The 13,724-nt window shown below is 47.8% G+C and overlaps 1 protein-coding gene across 1 annotated transcript in view; it reads right to left on the reverse strand.

The window, feature by feature from the left end:
* LOC144737250 (sialic acid-binding Ig-like lectin 12) overlaps nucleotides 1–13,724 on the reverse strand; it is a 63,480-nt gene extending 49,756 nt beyond the window's left edge. Inside the window, exon 1 of the mRNA XM_078619971.1 lies at nucleotides 13,709–13,724. Coding sequence (XP_078476097.1) covers nucleotides 13,709–13,724 — 16 coding nt within the window. The remainder of the gene's footprint in view (nucleotides 1–13,708) is intronic.

Raw genomic sequence — 13,724 nt, forward strand, 5'->3', positions numbered from 1 at the left:
GTCGGTCTGGTTAATGGATAACTTAGGTGGCGCCGTCGCGAGGCCCCCACCCCTCCTTCCAGAATTACACAGCTGGTCTTCAAAGCTAATGAACACGCATGCGACACACACGGACGGACACACACATGGACGAAGATGGGTTCGCCCCCACAGGAAGGTTTTATGACAGTCTTTGAACAACTGGGAAAAACTGAGTGAATTTTCCCGATATAAGCAGAGGCAAAATCCATTCAAAAGAGATCTTCAGGGCTCTGGCCCCCACCACAGATCGTCAGGGGCTCTGGCCCCCATCTCGTCTCCGGGCCACGGCCCCCATCACAGATCTCCAGGGCTTCGGCCCCATCACCGATCTCTACGGGGCTTCGGCTCCATCTCTTCTCGTTGCCGCCAACGAAGAAGCTCTTTCGTCATCCAGAAGGACGAGGTTCGCGGGGTGGCGACGTGCATCGCCTGCCGCACACGAGTAAACGAGCTCAGCCTTGCCGTGCAGCAACAAGCCGAGGTCTGCACCACCTGAGAAGAATCGCTACCCTGAGTCACCGAGCTGCGAGTGAAGCTGACGGAGACTCCAGATATCACTCCCGAGCCAACAAAGACTCAACGTCCCCCCTGCAACGAACGAAGCATCGCTCATCGTCAGAGTGACGACCAGCGAACAACCCGCAGAAAGGGCGGAAATCGCCAAGCGTCGACCAAGCGAGCAAAACAGAGAGCGTGAAGCAGTGGAGAAAGCCTGATCGAACGGCTGTGAGGAGGAGGACAGCGCCATCGCATGCGCCGCGTGTTTAATACGCACACCCAGATCAACCAGCATCAACAAAAACCGACTCGTCATCCCGCAGTGGAGAAAGAGAGTCAAGGTCTTCCGAACGAGCGCCGCCGTCAGAGCCGAGAGAGCGCGCCACCGCGCCGTCAGCTACCGAGGACCGCCAAGCGCCGCCGCTAAACTCCCTGCGGAGAAAGTCGCGTCTGCAATCCGCACGGGCTGTGAGGAAATCTCCGAACAGGGTAGTATCACCTCCTCCCCTCACAGACTCAAGGAAGCACACAGAAAATATATCTTGTCAAACCGGTTTCTTTGTCATAGAGTTTCGCCGAAGAATTAATTAAAACAGAGCCAGATTCGCTCTCCCACACACACGCCCTCACCCACCATTGTCTCAAACATTCCGTTACCAGATTTAATCTTGCCAACGAATCGATTGAAATATGCTTCGCTTTCGGGGTACAATAAGTGCTTTTATTGCCGCCATATGAAGTGTGTCATGCTTGTTTTCAAACTAGGCCAGCCGCCGATTGTGATTGATACATGGGGGAACTAATGAGATGCCTGGTGGAAAGGTAGAGGTTACGATTGTTAGAAGAATTATCCTTCAGTTTAGTTAATTGCATAATCTCGCCAATGAAGAAGTAACTTTAGTCATTCAATTTCGTTAAATGCATAATCTCGCAAATGAATACATGTTTTTAGTCATTCATTTTAGTTAACTGTATAATCCCGCCAATGAAGAAGTATTTTTAGTCATCCATTTTCGCTAATTGCATAATCTTGCCCATAAATTTATTGACGTATACTTGCTTTTGCATACTAGAGTGTCATGTGTTTGTTTAGAATTAAAATTGCTTAACACCAATTGTTCGAGTGCTTCTTTCCAAGTCCATGCAAAACTGTCTTATTCTTGAGAACTGTATCCTGTGATGAGATCTGAAACTGGAGACCTAAAATAACATAAACACACTAAGATAATCGGTAAATGTTTAATCAATGATAATCGAGTTATCCTGATTGATATAACTCTGGATAAACGAAACTAAACTTAATTATCATAACTGTTCACATTAACATAGTCGCAAGCATCCGCATAAATTACTACGAGTATCTCCGTGATTATCATAATTTATGCATATAATTACTCACATTATCATACTTTATGCATATTAATACTCACATTAACATAATCAATGCTATTTGCGTATTTTTCGGAAAATTATTAATTTTTATTATTTTTATCAAAATTTCATAACCCAACACATACAACATAATGGGGGCTCGTCCTGGATCTCTCGCAGACAGTGTTTTGCATGGATGATGGAATGAATCACTACGTGTTAACCAGAATATCGGGATCGAACATTGCATGGTGATTGTAAACGGGCATAAAACAAAAAAAACGCCCTTTGAGGTTAAAATCTAGAATAGCAGATTGGAACAAAGCCAGTGGAATTAGGATAATATCGTATCGAACCGATTGCATCCTGTGATAAATTGTGTCAGAGATACGCACTCTGAATCGGAAAATAACAGAATAGCTCGAGTCAAACTGACTACACTCTGTGAGATAATGGTTTTATATGCACTCTGAAAGGAAATGTCAAAGTAACTCCTGCCATACTTGAGATGCTAGGATTAAGAATAATATTGGAATGGATTACGGGATACTGGGAGCTCGTATTAAAACGTAACGACCGATCTGTTACAAAGCAGTACAGTCAGAGAGACATATGGGAAGGGAGCTGTATCGATAACACGAACACACCCCGAGGGAAACTAATTGACTGGATAAAATGTAACAAAGGCGAACACGATGCAAAAATTGCAGAGAAGGCAGGACAGGACTCATGCCTTCCCACTCAGGCATACAGACAGGGATTGTGGAATGAGGAAAAATTCGGAAAGGAAACAGGAGAGAAATCGTCTCTAATAAACGAGGAAAAATGTCCTCACACCATCGTAAGGGAGGAGAAATCAGTGCTCGCGACACCAGCGAAGCTCACAGACGTTGATCCACAGAATAAATATGGAAGTAACAGTAAATCACACTCTTGGGTACGTGGACAGAGTCCAGGGACTGATCGCACAAAAATTATGGATATCGAACAAAAAATCCTTGACAAAGGGAAACCCTCACAATTCGAGAGAAGGGATGGAGAGATACATATGCAAACAAAAACATGTGAGACTGACAACTTCACAGCTAGAGGGAGGCAAAATGTTAAAGTAAAGTCGACAGGACATGCTTCACTAAGGGCAGAGGCAAAAACTGAAGGGAAATGGCAACACGAGCGACACAGGCTAGAGCGATCACACAAAAAATGCACGCCGCTAAAACACGCCCGACACAGCACAGATAAAAGTGACAGATTGCCTGATGATAACTTGTTTGATGATGACGCTGACGGTGATCAACTTTCGGAATACCTATTCAACAGTAAAACCCTTAAATTGATGGACAAGGCTCTAATCAGAATTCCCGATTTTGACCCACACAATCAGACTATGGATATACACACACATATCGCAACAGTAGAAGAGGAGGCAATGATTAGAGGGCTGATGAGACGGGATGAAAAAGCGAGTTTGTTGAAACGGAGCTTACATAAAGAATCTATACCATGGGTAAAGTCGCTACCATACCAGGTTAGAAATGATTTTAAACAACTGAGCCTGGCAGTGATTCGGAAGTTTGGAGAATATTCGACACTCACTGAGGGGTTTTATGCGGTAAAATCGATGACCCAGGGCATGGACCAAGATCCACGTGACTACCTTTTACAATTTAAAAGAGCGTATTACGCAGGCGACGTGAATCGGTACCACGAAGGTGATCACATGTTTAAAATTATGTTTTTTGAATCCTTGAGCCCAGAGATTACAGAAAGGGTGAGAATGGTTTTGAATCCGGAAACCGCATCCTTACGCCGCATAGAGAGCAAGGCGTACATGGCATGGTTATACAGAGCTAAGAATCATAATTCGGGTCCAGAACACAGGGAGAGGGATAAGGAACCCAGCCTCTCAGAGAGAAAAAAAATTCACCGAGCAGTCCCACAATGCAGGGAGGAGCAAACACGCACGCACCTATGGCAAAATAAACCAGAGAGAGGTTGGCACGAGAATGAGAGCGGCACAAAGCCGGACATTCAGGAGAATCGCAGAATGTGGAGACCAAGGGCAGAACCATATCAACACCCCATGCCACGACACACGCAAGGCCAAAGTTACACACAAAGATGGCGAGATAACCATCTAGCGGGAAGGTGGTACACAGACTGCGGAATGTGGAGACCAAGGGCAGAATTATATCAGCACCCCATGCCCCGACATACGCAAGGTCAAAAATACGCACAAAGATGTCAAAGTAACAATCCAGGAAAAATTTGGCACTCAAATGGGAGAAACACTGGGCCAAAAATGTACGAGAATCGCAGGGGGAGGTTCAGAGCAGAACCATATCAACACCCCATGCCATGACACACGCAAGGTCAAAATTACACACAAAGATGGCGAGATAACCATCTAGCGGGAAGGTGGTACACAGACTGCGGAGGTATGGAGGTGAACATTCAGGAGAATCGCGGGATGGGAGTTCAAACACAATCGGTCCAATTCCGACCAATTCCTCCACCGACTATACCAGGAGGGAATAGAGGAATAACACAGAATGCGGTCCAAATACGTGATGAACCACCCACAGTGATTGAGAGCGAGCGGCCCATATGCGCCCCGCACGCTGAAGTTTTGTTAAACCCTGGCCTCATTGGGAAATGCAAGCAGGCTGCAAGTGACAGGGCGGACAGATACCGCAACGACCGGGAAACATTAAATGCATACGATGCGGTAGGAAACACGAGCAGTGCTCCCGTAAATGACGCGCAGATCGAATGCAAGGACAGGGCTGAATTGAAGTGTGATCGGACAGTAGATAACAGACAGCAGAGACAAAGAGAGAACACAGAGACACGCCCTGAGGAGTGCAGGCGTGAGCCTTTGAATGAAAAATATCCAAGGGAAACCAAAATTTATGTGGATCGGAGTGCTAAAATGGAGACGAATGTTCATGACATATCGGGAATGGTGTTGGAATCTAACACACTCGTAAAAACAAAGAGGGCAACATTACGAGGCACAGAATTAAATTGACACACTGACTCGGCAAATGTGCATGTAATCGCAGAGAGAGCGAATGCCACGAACCAAGTGTCAAAGTTGGTTGTGTGCGCGAATTCTGATTATGTGCAGCACAATTTTTCACCACACACTCCCACGACGCGAGAGAGTGAGAGAGGAAACTACAAAAACGAACCTGAAAACCGTGATCGAATTATCAAAGTGATAAGTGGTAAAACAGGTAACATGAGGAAGGTAACGCATAAATGCGTTCAAAACCGCTACCTAGCGTTTACCAGGATTTAACAAAAACAAAAATGAATATTCGTCGGAGTTATGATGTATGAGAACCGATGTAACTTGTGGTATCGATGTTTAACGTGTTGTTTAATTTTCTTTGCTCAATTCAAATGTAACCATGTTAAGATCATAATACGTGCACGCGCGTCGTAAGAAATGCGTCCGAAACCGCTGCCTAGCGTTTCCCAGGATTTAACAAAAACAAAAATGAATATTCGTTGGAGTTATGACGTATGAGAACCGATGTAACTTGTGATATCGATGTTTAACGTGTTGTTATTTTCTTTGCTTATTTCAAATGTAACCATGTTAAGATCGTAATACGTGCGCGCGCGTCGTAAGAAATGCGTCCGAAACCGCTACCTAGCGTTTCCCAGGATTTAACATAAACAAAAATGAATATTCGTCGGAGTTATGATGTATGAGAACCGATGTAACTTGTGGTATCGATGTTTAACGTGTTGTTATTTTCTTTGCTTATTTCAAATGTAACCATGTTAAGATTGTAATACGAACGTGCGCGTTGTAAGAAATAACCGCCGAGAGTAAGGGCGGCTGATGGGATTCATGACAAAAAAAAGGGGGCATTACTTTGTTTGAAAATTCGCCAGTGGCCAAATCGACCCCTGAAAATTTTCAAAAGGGCGGATTGTTGTGTCTATACCCCCTTTTTATTTTTTTTAGTATATTTTTTTAAAGAATTATCCTGCCAACATATATAATTATTTCTTTTTAATAGACACGGGGCAACTTGGGAACGAACACGCTCCCACACTTCCACAGATGCGCGCATACCTCACCTCAAAGGGCTAGAGGGCATGAAAGAGGGCAATAAATGTCATAAAAACTCCCCTAATTTCACACAAGAGGAACAAGGGAGGGGGGAATTGCAGGGGGGGTTAGGATGACATCCTTTCGTTAAAAAGCCTTACAAAAAAACCCTTTGATAAATACAAAACCAGGCCACGAAATATATAATTATATTCTTAACAAAGGAAATAACATTGACGACAAAAAGCACAGACGGGTTTTGAACCAGGTTAGATAAACAAAGTTACCAACTTAGCCATGAAGATTAAGCAAACAATATCTATCCTCACTCCAATTGGAAACCAGACTACAGTCGGCACCAGGGTCGCGACCCATCATTGTTAATTAAATACTGACATTATTTACCTTTAAATAATTTCTACACAGCCGGGCCGAAGCATCAAAAAATAATTATGGCATCAGGGTCGCTCCAAAACAAAAATCCCTAGCCGGGATATCAGATTAAATAATCACAAGAAGTCAAATAATAAGTACGGAATTAAAGTGGATCTCCTAGAGGAGCTAAGGGCGGAGAAGTCTCTCATAATTAACCAAACGCAACACCCCATAAGAAGCGAGCAACATGGCCGTCTTTGTCTTTCCGAGAGGATCTCCACATGCAGGCACAAAGCCAGGAAATGGCCCCATAAAGATCGTAGCACGCGGGCAACGACTCGAGAAAAGAAATTAATAAATAAAACACGCGCAGGGCATTCCAACCACGGAGAATAGCCGTCTTTGTCTCCCCGCAACACGGACAGCAGGATTTGCACACGCGAGCAAATAACATTTCCATGGGAGATCGGGTCACGATGAAACACCGTGAACACGGTTTCGGCATAACTTGGGTCGCTTGCAATCAAATCATAATGGAACTAAGCAGCAAATAAGTCGCATTTCAACTTCCAAACCAAAACAACTTAAGCTGTGTGAGACAAAATATATAACGCCCAGAGCAAGGGAGGAGATCATTAAGCTCGCTTAACGCGTAGGTTTTTCGCGACGAATAATTCATAATCGAAACATGGATTAGGATATCTTTGTATAACTCGATGCGAACGCGGATCGTCGGTCTGGTTAATGGATAACTTAGGTGGCGCCGTCGCGAGGCCCCCACCCCTCCTTCCAGAATGATTACACAGCTGGTCTTCAAAGCTAATGAACACGCACGCGACACACATGGACGGACACACACACGGACGCAGATGGGTTCGCCCCCACAGGAAGGTTTTATGACAGCCTTTGAACAACTGGGAAAAACTGAGTGAATTTTCCCGATATAAGCAGAGGCAAAATCCATTCAAAGGAGATCTTCAGGGCTCTGGCCCCACCACAGATCCCAGGGCTCTGGCCCCCATCTCGTCTCCGGGCCACAGCCCCCACCAGAGATCTCCAGGGCTTCGGCCCCATCACCGATCTCCACGGGGCTTCGGCTCCATCTCTTCTTGTCGCCGCCAACGAAGAAGCTCTTTCGTCATCTAGAAGGACGAGGTTCGCGGGGTGGCGACGTGCATCGCCTGCCGCACACGAGTACACGAGTTCAGCCTTGCCATGCAGCAACAAGCCGAGGTCTGCACCACCTGAGAAGAATCGCTACCCTGAGTCACCGAGCTGCGAGTGAAGCTGACGGAGACTCCAGCTATCACTCCCGAGCCAACAAAGACCCAACGTCCCCCCTGCAACGAACGAAGCATCGCTCATCGTCAGAGTGACGACCAGCGAACAACCCGCAGAAAGGGCGGAAATCGCCAAGCGCCGACCAAGCCAGCAAAACAGAGAGCGTGAAGCAGTGGAGAAAGCCTGATCGAACGGCTGTGAGGAGGAGGACAGCGCCATCGCATGCGCCGCGTGTTTAATACGCACATCCAGATCAACCAGCATCAACCAAAACCGACTCGTTATCCCGCAGTGGAGAAAGAGAGTCAAGGTCTTCCGAACGAGCGCCGCCATCAGAGCCGAGAGAGCGCGCCACCGCGCCGTCAGCTACCGAGGACCGCCAAGCGCCGCCGCTAAACTCCCTGCGGAGAAAGTCGCGTCTGCAATCCGCACGGGCTGTGAGGAAATCTCCGAACAGGGTAGTATCACCTCCTCCCCTCACAGACTCAAGGAAGCACACAGAAAATATATCTTGTCAAACCGGTTTCTTTGTCATAGAGTTTCGCCGAAGAATTAATTAAAACAGAGCCAGATTCGCTCTCCCACACACACGCCCTCACCCACCATTGTCTCAAACATTCCGTTACCAGATTTAATCTTGCCAACGAATCGATTGAAATATGCTTCGCTTTCGGGGTACAATAAGTGCTTTTATTGCCGCCATATGAAGTGTGTCATGCTTGTTTTCAAACTCGGCCAGTCGCCGATTGTGATCGATACATGGGGGAACTAATGAGATGCAAAGAGTAGAAAGGTAGAGGTTACGATTGTTAGAAGAGTTATCCTTCAGTTTAGTTAATTGCATAATCTCACTAATGAATAAGAGTTTTTAGTCATTCATTTTCGTTAATTGCATAATCTTGCTCATGAATTTATGGACGCATGTTTGACCTGCATGCTAGAGTGGCATGTGTTTGTTTAGAATTAAAATTGCTTAACACCAATTGTTCGAGTGCTTTATTCCAAGTCCATGCAAAACTGTCTTATTCTTGAGAACTGTATCCTGTGATGAGATCTGAAACTGGAGACCTAAAATAACATAAACACACTAAGATAATCGGTAAATGTTTAATCAATGATAATCGAGTTATCCTGATTGATATAACTCTGGATAAACGAAACTAAACTTAATTATCATAACTGCTCACATTAACATAGTTGCAAGCATCCGCATAAATTACTACGATTATCTCCGTGATTATCATAATTTATGCATAAAATTACTCACATTATAATAATGTATGCATATTAATACTCACATTAACATAATTAATGCTATTTGCGCATTTTTTGGAAAATTATTAATTTTTATTATTTTTATCAAAATTTCATAACCCAACACATACAACAAGTTGCACCCGATTCAAGAGCCGAATGGCTCACAGGGCTATACCTAATAAATTAACTTGAACTTGAACTTGAAGTCTTAAGCGTCCGTATCAAATCCCATCTAGGCCCATTCACTGTAATCAACGTTTACATCCCACCTACCAGTTCTTGCCCTCGCAACTATCAGTTCAATATAAATCAACTTTTACCAAACAACGACTCAATTGTTATTGGAGATTTCAACGCCCGCAACAAACTTTGGCACTCTTCCCTTTCAGATGCACATGGCAACCTCATTGCAGATATCTTGAACGGCTCCCCCTATGGGGTACTCAATGAAAAGATGCAAATCAGAGTTCCGTCATCTGGCCCTTCATCCTTACCAGATATCTCAATAGCGTCAGGAAACCTCCTTTCATCAATAGACTGGCAAGTCTTTACGGCCCTTGGATCCGACCACCTACCAATTGTGTTGACCCTCAATGCCGCCAAGCCTTCACAAACTCCTAAAAATCGCTTGTATTACAACTTTAAAAAAGCCAACTGGCCACTTTTTACTTCAGAATCAGAAGCATTATTCGTCGACAACATCAACCATATCCACACATCTGCACATAACTCTGAAAAGATTTTCAGAAACATCATCGCAACGACCACCAAGCACACCATCCCGGCGGGTTGCTACAAGCAACACCTTCCCTGCCTCCCTAAAGAAGCCTCAACGCTAATAAACCTACGAAATACTCTGAGGAATAAAAATCCTACATCACCACAAATCACGGCCTTCTATATTAAAATCACAAAGCTAATCAATCAAGCCAAAACAGAACGCTGGCACGAGTTTGTTGAATCTTTTGACCATCGCCAAAACTCATCAACACTTTGGAAGACCATTAAAGCTTCGACGGACTCTCCAAACAAATCCGTCATAAACAACAATAACATTGCCAAACACTTCAACAAACGTTTCTCATCAGTCGTTAATAAATCCGATCGTCAAAAAATCCGTAAAATCAAGGAACTACCTCTAAACGGCGCCCCCCCAATTGACCCTTGAAGAGGTGAAACTAGCTATCAAAAAAGCCAAAAAAATTCCGCAATTGGCCCATGGGGCATAGCTATGCCCCATCTCAAACACCTCGGCCCCCTTGGCATCAAGTTTCTCGCCTCCACCATCAACGCCTCACTACAGTGCAACCTCATTCCGGCCATCTGGAAATCATCGACAATGATACCATTTCCAAAACCCGGCAAAGACCTAAATCAAGCAATGTCCTACAGGCCGATTTCCCTACTTTGCCCATCAATCAAGATTTTAGAGGCCCTCATCTTTCTAATCATCACCACCCTCATGGTGCACCTAGCCTGGCACAGAAGTACCCTGACCTCCTCCTCCCTCATAGTGCACCTAGCCTGGCACAGCAGTCCCGTGACCTCCTCCCCCCTCATGGTGCACCTTGCCTGGCACAGCAATCAAACCATGGCATTGCCTGCATCTGCCCCGTGACCTCCTCTTGCACCTAGCCTGGCACAGCAGTCAACCAATGACACTACCTTGGTCTGTCCAGTGACTTCTTCCTGTACCTAGCCTGGCACAGCATTCAACTCATGGCACCTGCTCAGCCTGTCCCATGACTTCCTCCTGCAACTAGCCTAGAACACCAGTCAACCCATGGCACCTGCTCGGTCTGTGCCATAACTTCCTGAGTCTGCGCCTAGCCTGGCATAGCAGTCAACCCATGGCACTACCTGGGTCTGTCCCGTGACCTCCTCCTGCACCGAGCCTGGCACAGCAGTCAACCCATGGCACTACTTGGGTCTGTCCCGTGACCTCCTGCTGCACCCAGCCTGGCACAGCAGTCAACCCATGGCACCTGCTGGGTCTATCCCGTGACCTCCTCCTCCTGCACCTAGACTGGCACAGCAGTCAACCCATGGCACCTGCTGGGTCTGTCCCGTGACTTCCTCCTCCTGCACCTAGCCTGGCACAGCAGTCAACCCATGGCACCTGCTGGGTCTGTCCCGTGACTTCCTCTTGCGGATTTTTGTCCCGCCATGGGATGGATGTAGGCTGAGCTTACAGTGCAAACGTAATTCAGTAACCATTAAGTCCTCGCTTAACGCGGTTTTTGCTTAACGTGGTACTTTTGAGGTACGCATCTACCACATTAAACGAGGGATTACTTTAGATGTATATCGACTGTGTAGGCTTGTAAATCCCATACTGTTGAGACTCCAAGAAGTGTGGCATGACCCGTGGTGAGCGGGCTAACTGGAAGGGTCCCATTGTGTGGTTGGGCATTTGGATTGGAGCTCTGTCTCAGGCTACTCTTAGGTTTTTTCGGTAAAGTCATGTAGGTAAACAATAAAATTAATAAAAGCAATAATATAAATAAAATAATAAATCACGACGTTTCGGAAGCAACACAAGTCTCCGTCCTCAGGTGGGACCGTCACAGCTAAATTTACTGTATCAAGTGAGGAAAAATCCAAGAGACAAGCTCTTAAATACAAGTTGAGAGGGAGGGGGGGAGGGGCTTATCTGAATGTGAATGGAATGGTGGGGGGGGGGGGCGAAAAGAGAACAATTGGTGCACCTCAACTTGGGGTTGCGGCCGATGTTGGCTGACAATTCCAAAATACAAATAGCAGTACTGTTGTAATAAAAGACTTGACCACGATGTCTGGCTCAGTGTCCTTTATTTGGTTCGTACTGTATTTCCCACACGGCTGTCTCCTATTTGTTCAGTCCCCACAGTGCTGGCTCCGATGTCGCTCCAGTCACCATCAGCAGCCCCGCTGCTGTTCCTTGTCGCTCTCGTAGCACCACAGCAGCTCCGCTGCTGTTATTCTCACACAGCCCCCCTGGCTGTCCTTGCTGCAACTCTTCTCTCTCTCCCAGCCACTCCGCAGCTCTGACAGCCTCGTGCTGTCTCCTTCTTGGTTGCTCCTGCAACTCCTGGCAGCCACACCGCTGCCTCTAACACACAGCCTTACTGGCCGTACTTCTCTGTAGCTTCACACCACCAGTAGCTCCCTACTCCCCGGGGTTGGCTCCCGATGGCCGACGGTGCCCCCCTCCTCTTGTTCGCCCGCGTGGCCTCACTCTTTTCCATTCACACCCCGACTGCCTTTTCCTTCCGGTTTACCCCTTTAAGGACCTGAACCTTCCTCCCACGTGACATGACTCCACCCCCCCGTGACGTCACATCCGGAAGGTCGCTTACGCCCGCATTACACCACCCTCCCCCGTAGAGAAATCCCAGCCGACCTCGGCTGAACAATACCAAACCGTAATGCGGCGAACGACCTACCCCCTTAAAGGACACTAAGCATGCAATATAACAACAAGAACAACAACACAAGTAACATCAACGAACGTACGAGAAGCATGCAATAAATACAGCGGTAAGAACAAGAACAATAACACAACATACAATCAACGAAACGTAAGCGATTTGGAACGTGTGCGGGACGCCGGCCCGTCCCGGACGGTCGGCGGCCCACCTGCAGAATGGGAACGCGATGGAACTCGAAGAATGACAGGGGGTAATTCCCCTGTCGCGGCTGGAAGTCCACCAACGTCCCGTGTCCCTGAAGAATTAGTCTTGGCCGTGTCCCGCGACTGTGCCTGCAGCGGGGTCGGAAGGGCTGCAGGGCTCGAGGGTCCCGCAGACCTGACAGGCGCCCTCCGAGCGGGCCCCCCGTCCCCCGCGGTGTCACGGTCGGCCTGTCTGTTTCGGAGGTTCTTTGGTCGGCTTGTCCGGTGTTGTGGCCTCCTGCTGCGGCGGACCCGGGAAGCGGGCCCAGCAATCCTTTGCGTAGTGGCCCCTCCGCCCGCAGCGGAAGCAGTCGACATCGTTGCGCCGAAGCGCAGGCCTTGCATCCCGACGGCTCCGTCCCGGTGGCATAGCGCGCGGCCCCGGCCATGGAGCGGAGGCGGCCGTCAGCTCCTGAGGGCCCCGCTCCTCCGGAACGTAGACCGCCTTTGTAGGGTCCCACCCCAGCGCGCCCCCCTCTTTGACGGGCCCCCCCGTCCACGCCGCCACTTGCTTCCAGCGACGGAGATTAAATTGCGCATCCAGACACTTTGCTGCCGCCCGAGAAGTAAGCTTCTCATGCCCACACACAGGCATGGGGATCCCCAGATCCCGAGACAACTCCAGCATTTTACCTAATATGAGAGGCTCGAGCAGGTCCTGTGGCGTCTCAGGATAGGCTGCCATGGCCAGCTCCAGCACCGCACCCCTGAACGCCACGGGCGATTCCTCAGGTGCTCGTTGTCGTTGAGCGAATCGCCGATGCGCGTCGTCAGGTGGCTCATAAGCGTCGGCCATTTCTTCAAAAACTCCACATAGGGTCTTCTTCTTATCGGTCGTTATAGAACGGAAAATCGAACAGATTCGTCGTCCAGCAGAGTCGGCAACACCTCCAAAGCCTCCGCATCGGACCATCTTGCTGAACGAACCGCTGCCAAGAATCGGCAGGCGAAAGCGCTCCAATCGCCCCCGATGGAGAATTCTTTAACTGTGGTAAGGTGGCGACTCCGACTCCTCTTCACGCCGTCCTCCAATGGTGGTTGTTCTGGAGGCAAATTCAAAATGGCGTCGGCCCGCGGCGTGGCCAAGATGGCGGTTTGGCGCCGCGGAGCGCGCAAGATGGCGGCTTCTTGCCGCGTGGTCAATGGCGGCGGCAGGGCAGGCAACATGGCGGCCCGTGGAGCACCTTCCGCTTCCTCCAT

This window comes from Lampetra planeri, chromosome 66 (genome assembly GCF_965212315.1).
Source record: "Lampetra planeri chromosome 66, kcLamPlan1.2.h2, whole genome shotgun sequence".
NCBI classification, from domain to species: domain Eukaryota; kingdom Metazoa; phylum Chordata; class Hyperoartia; order Petromyzontiformes; family Petromyzontidae; genus Lampetra; species Lampetra planeri.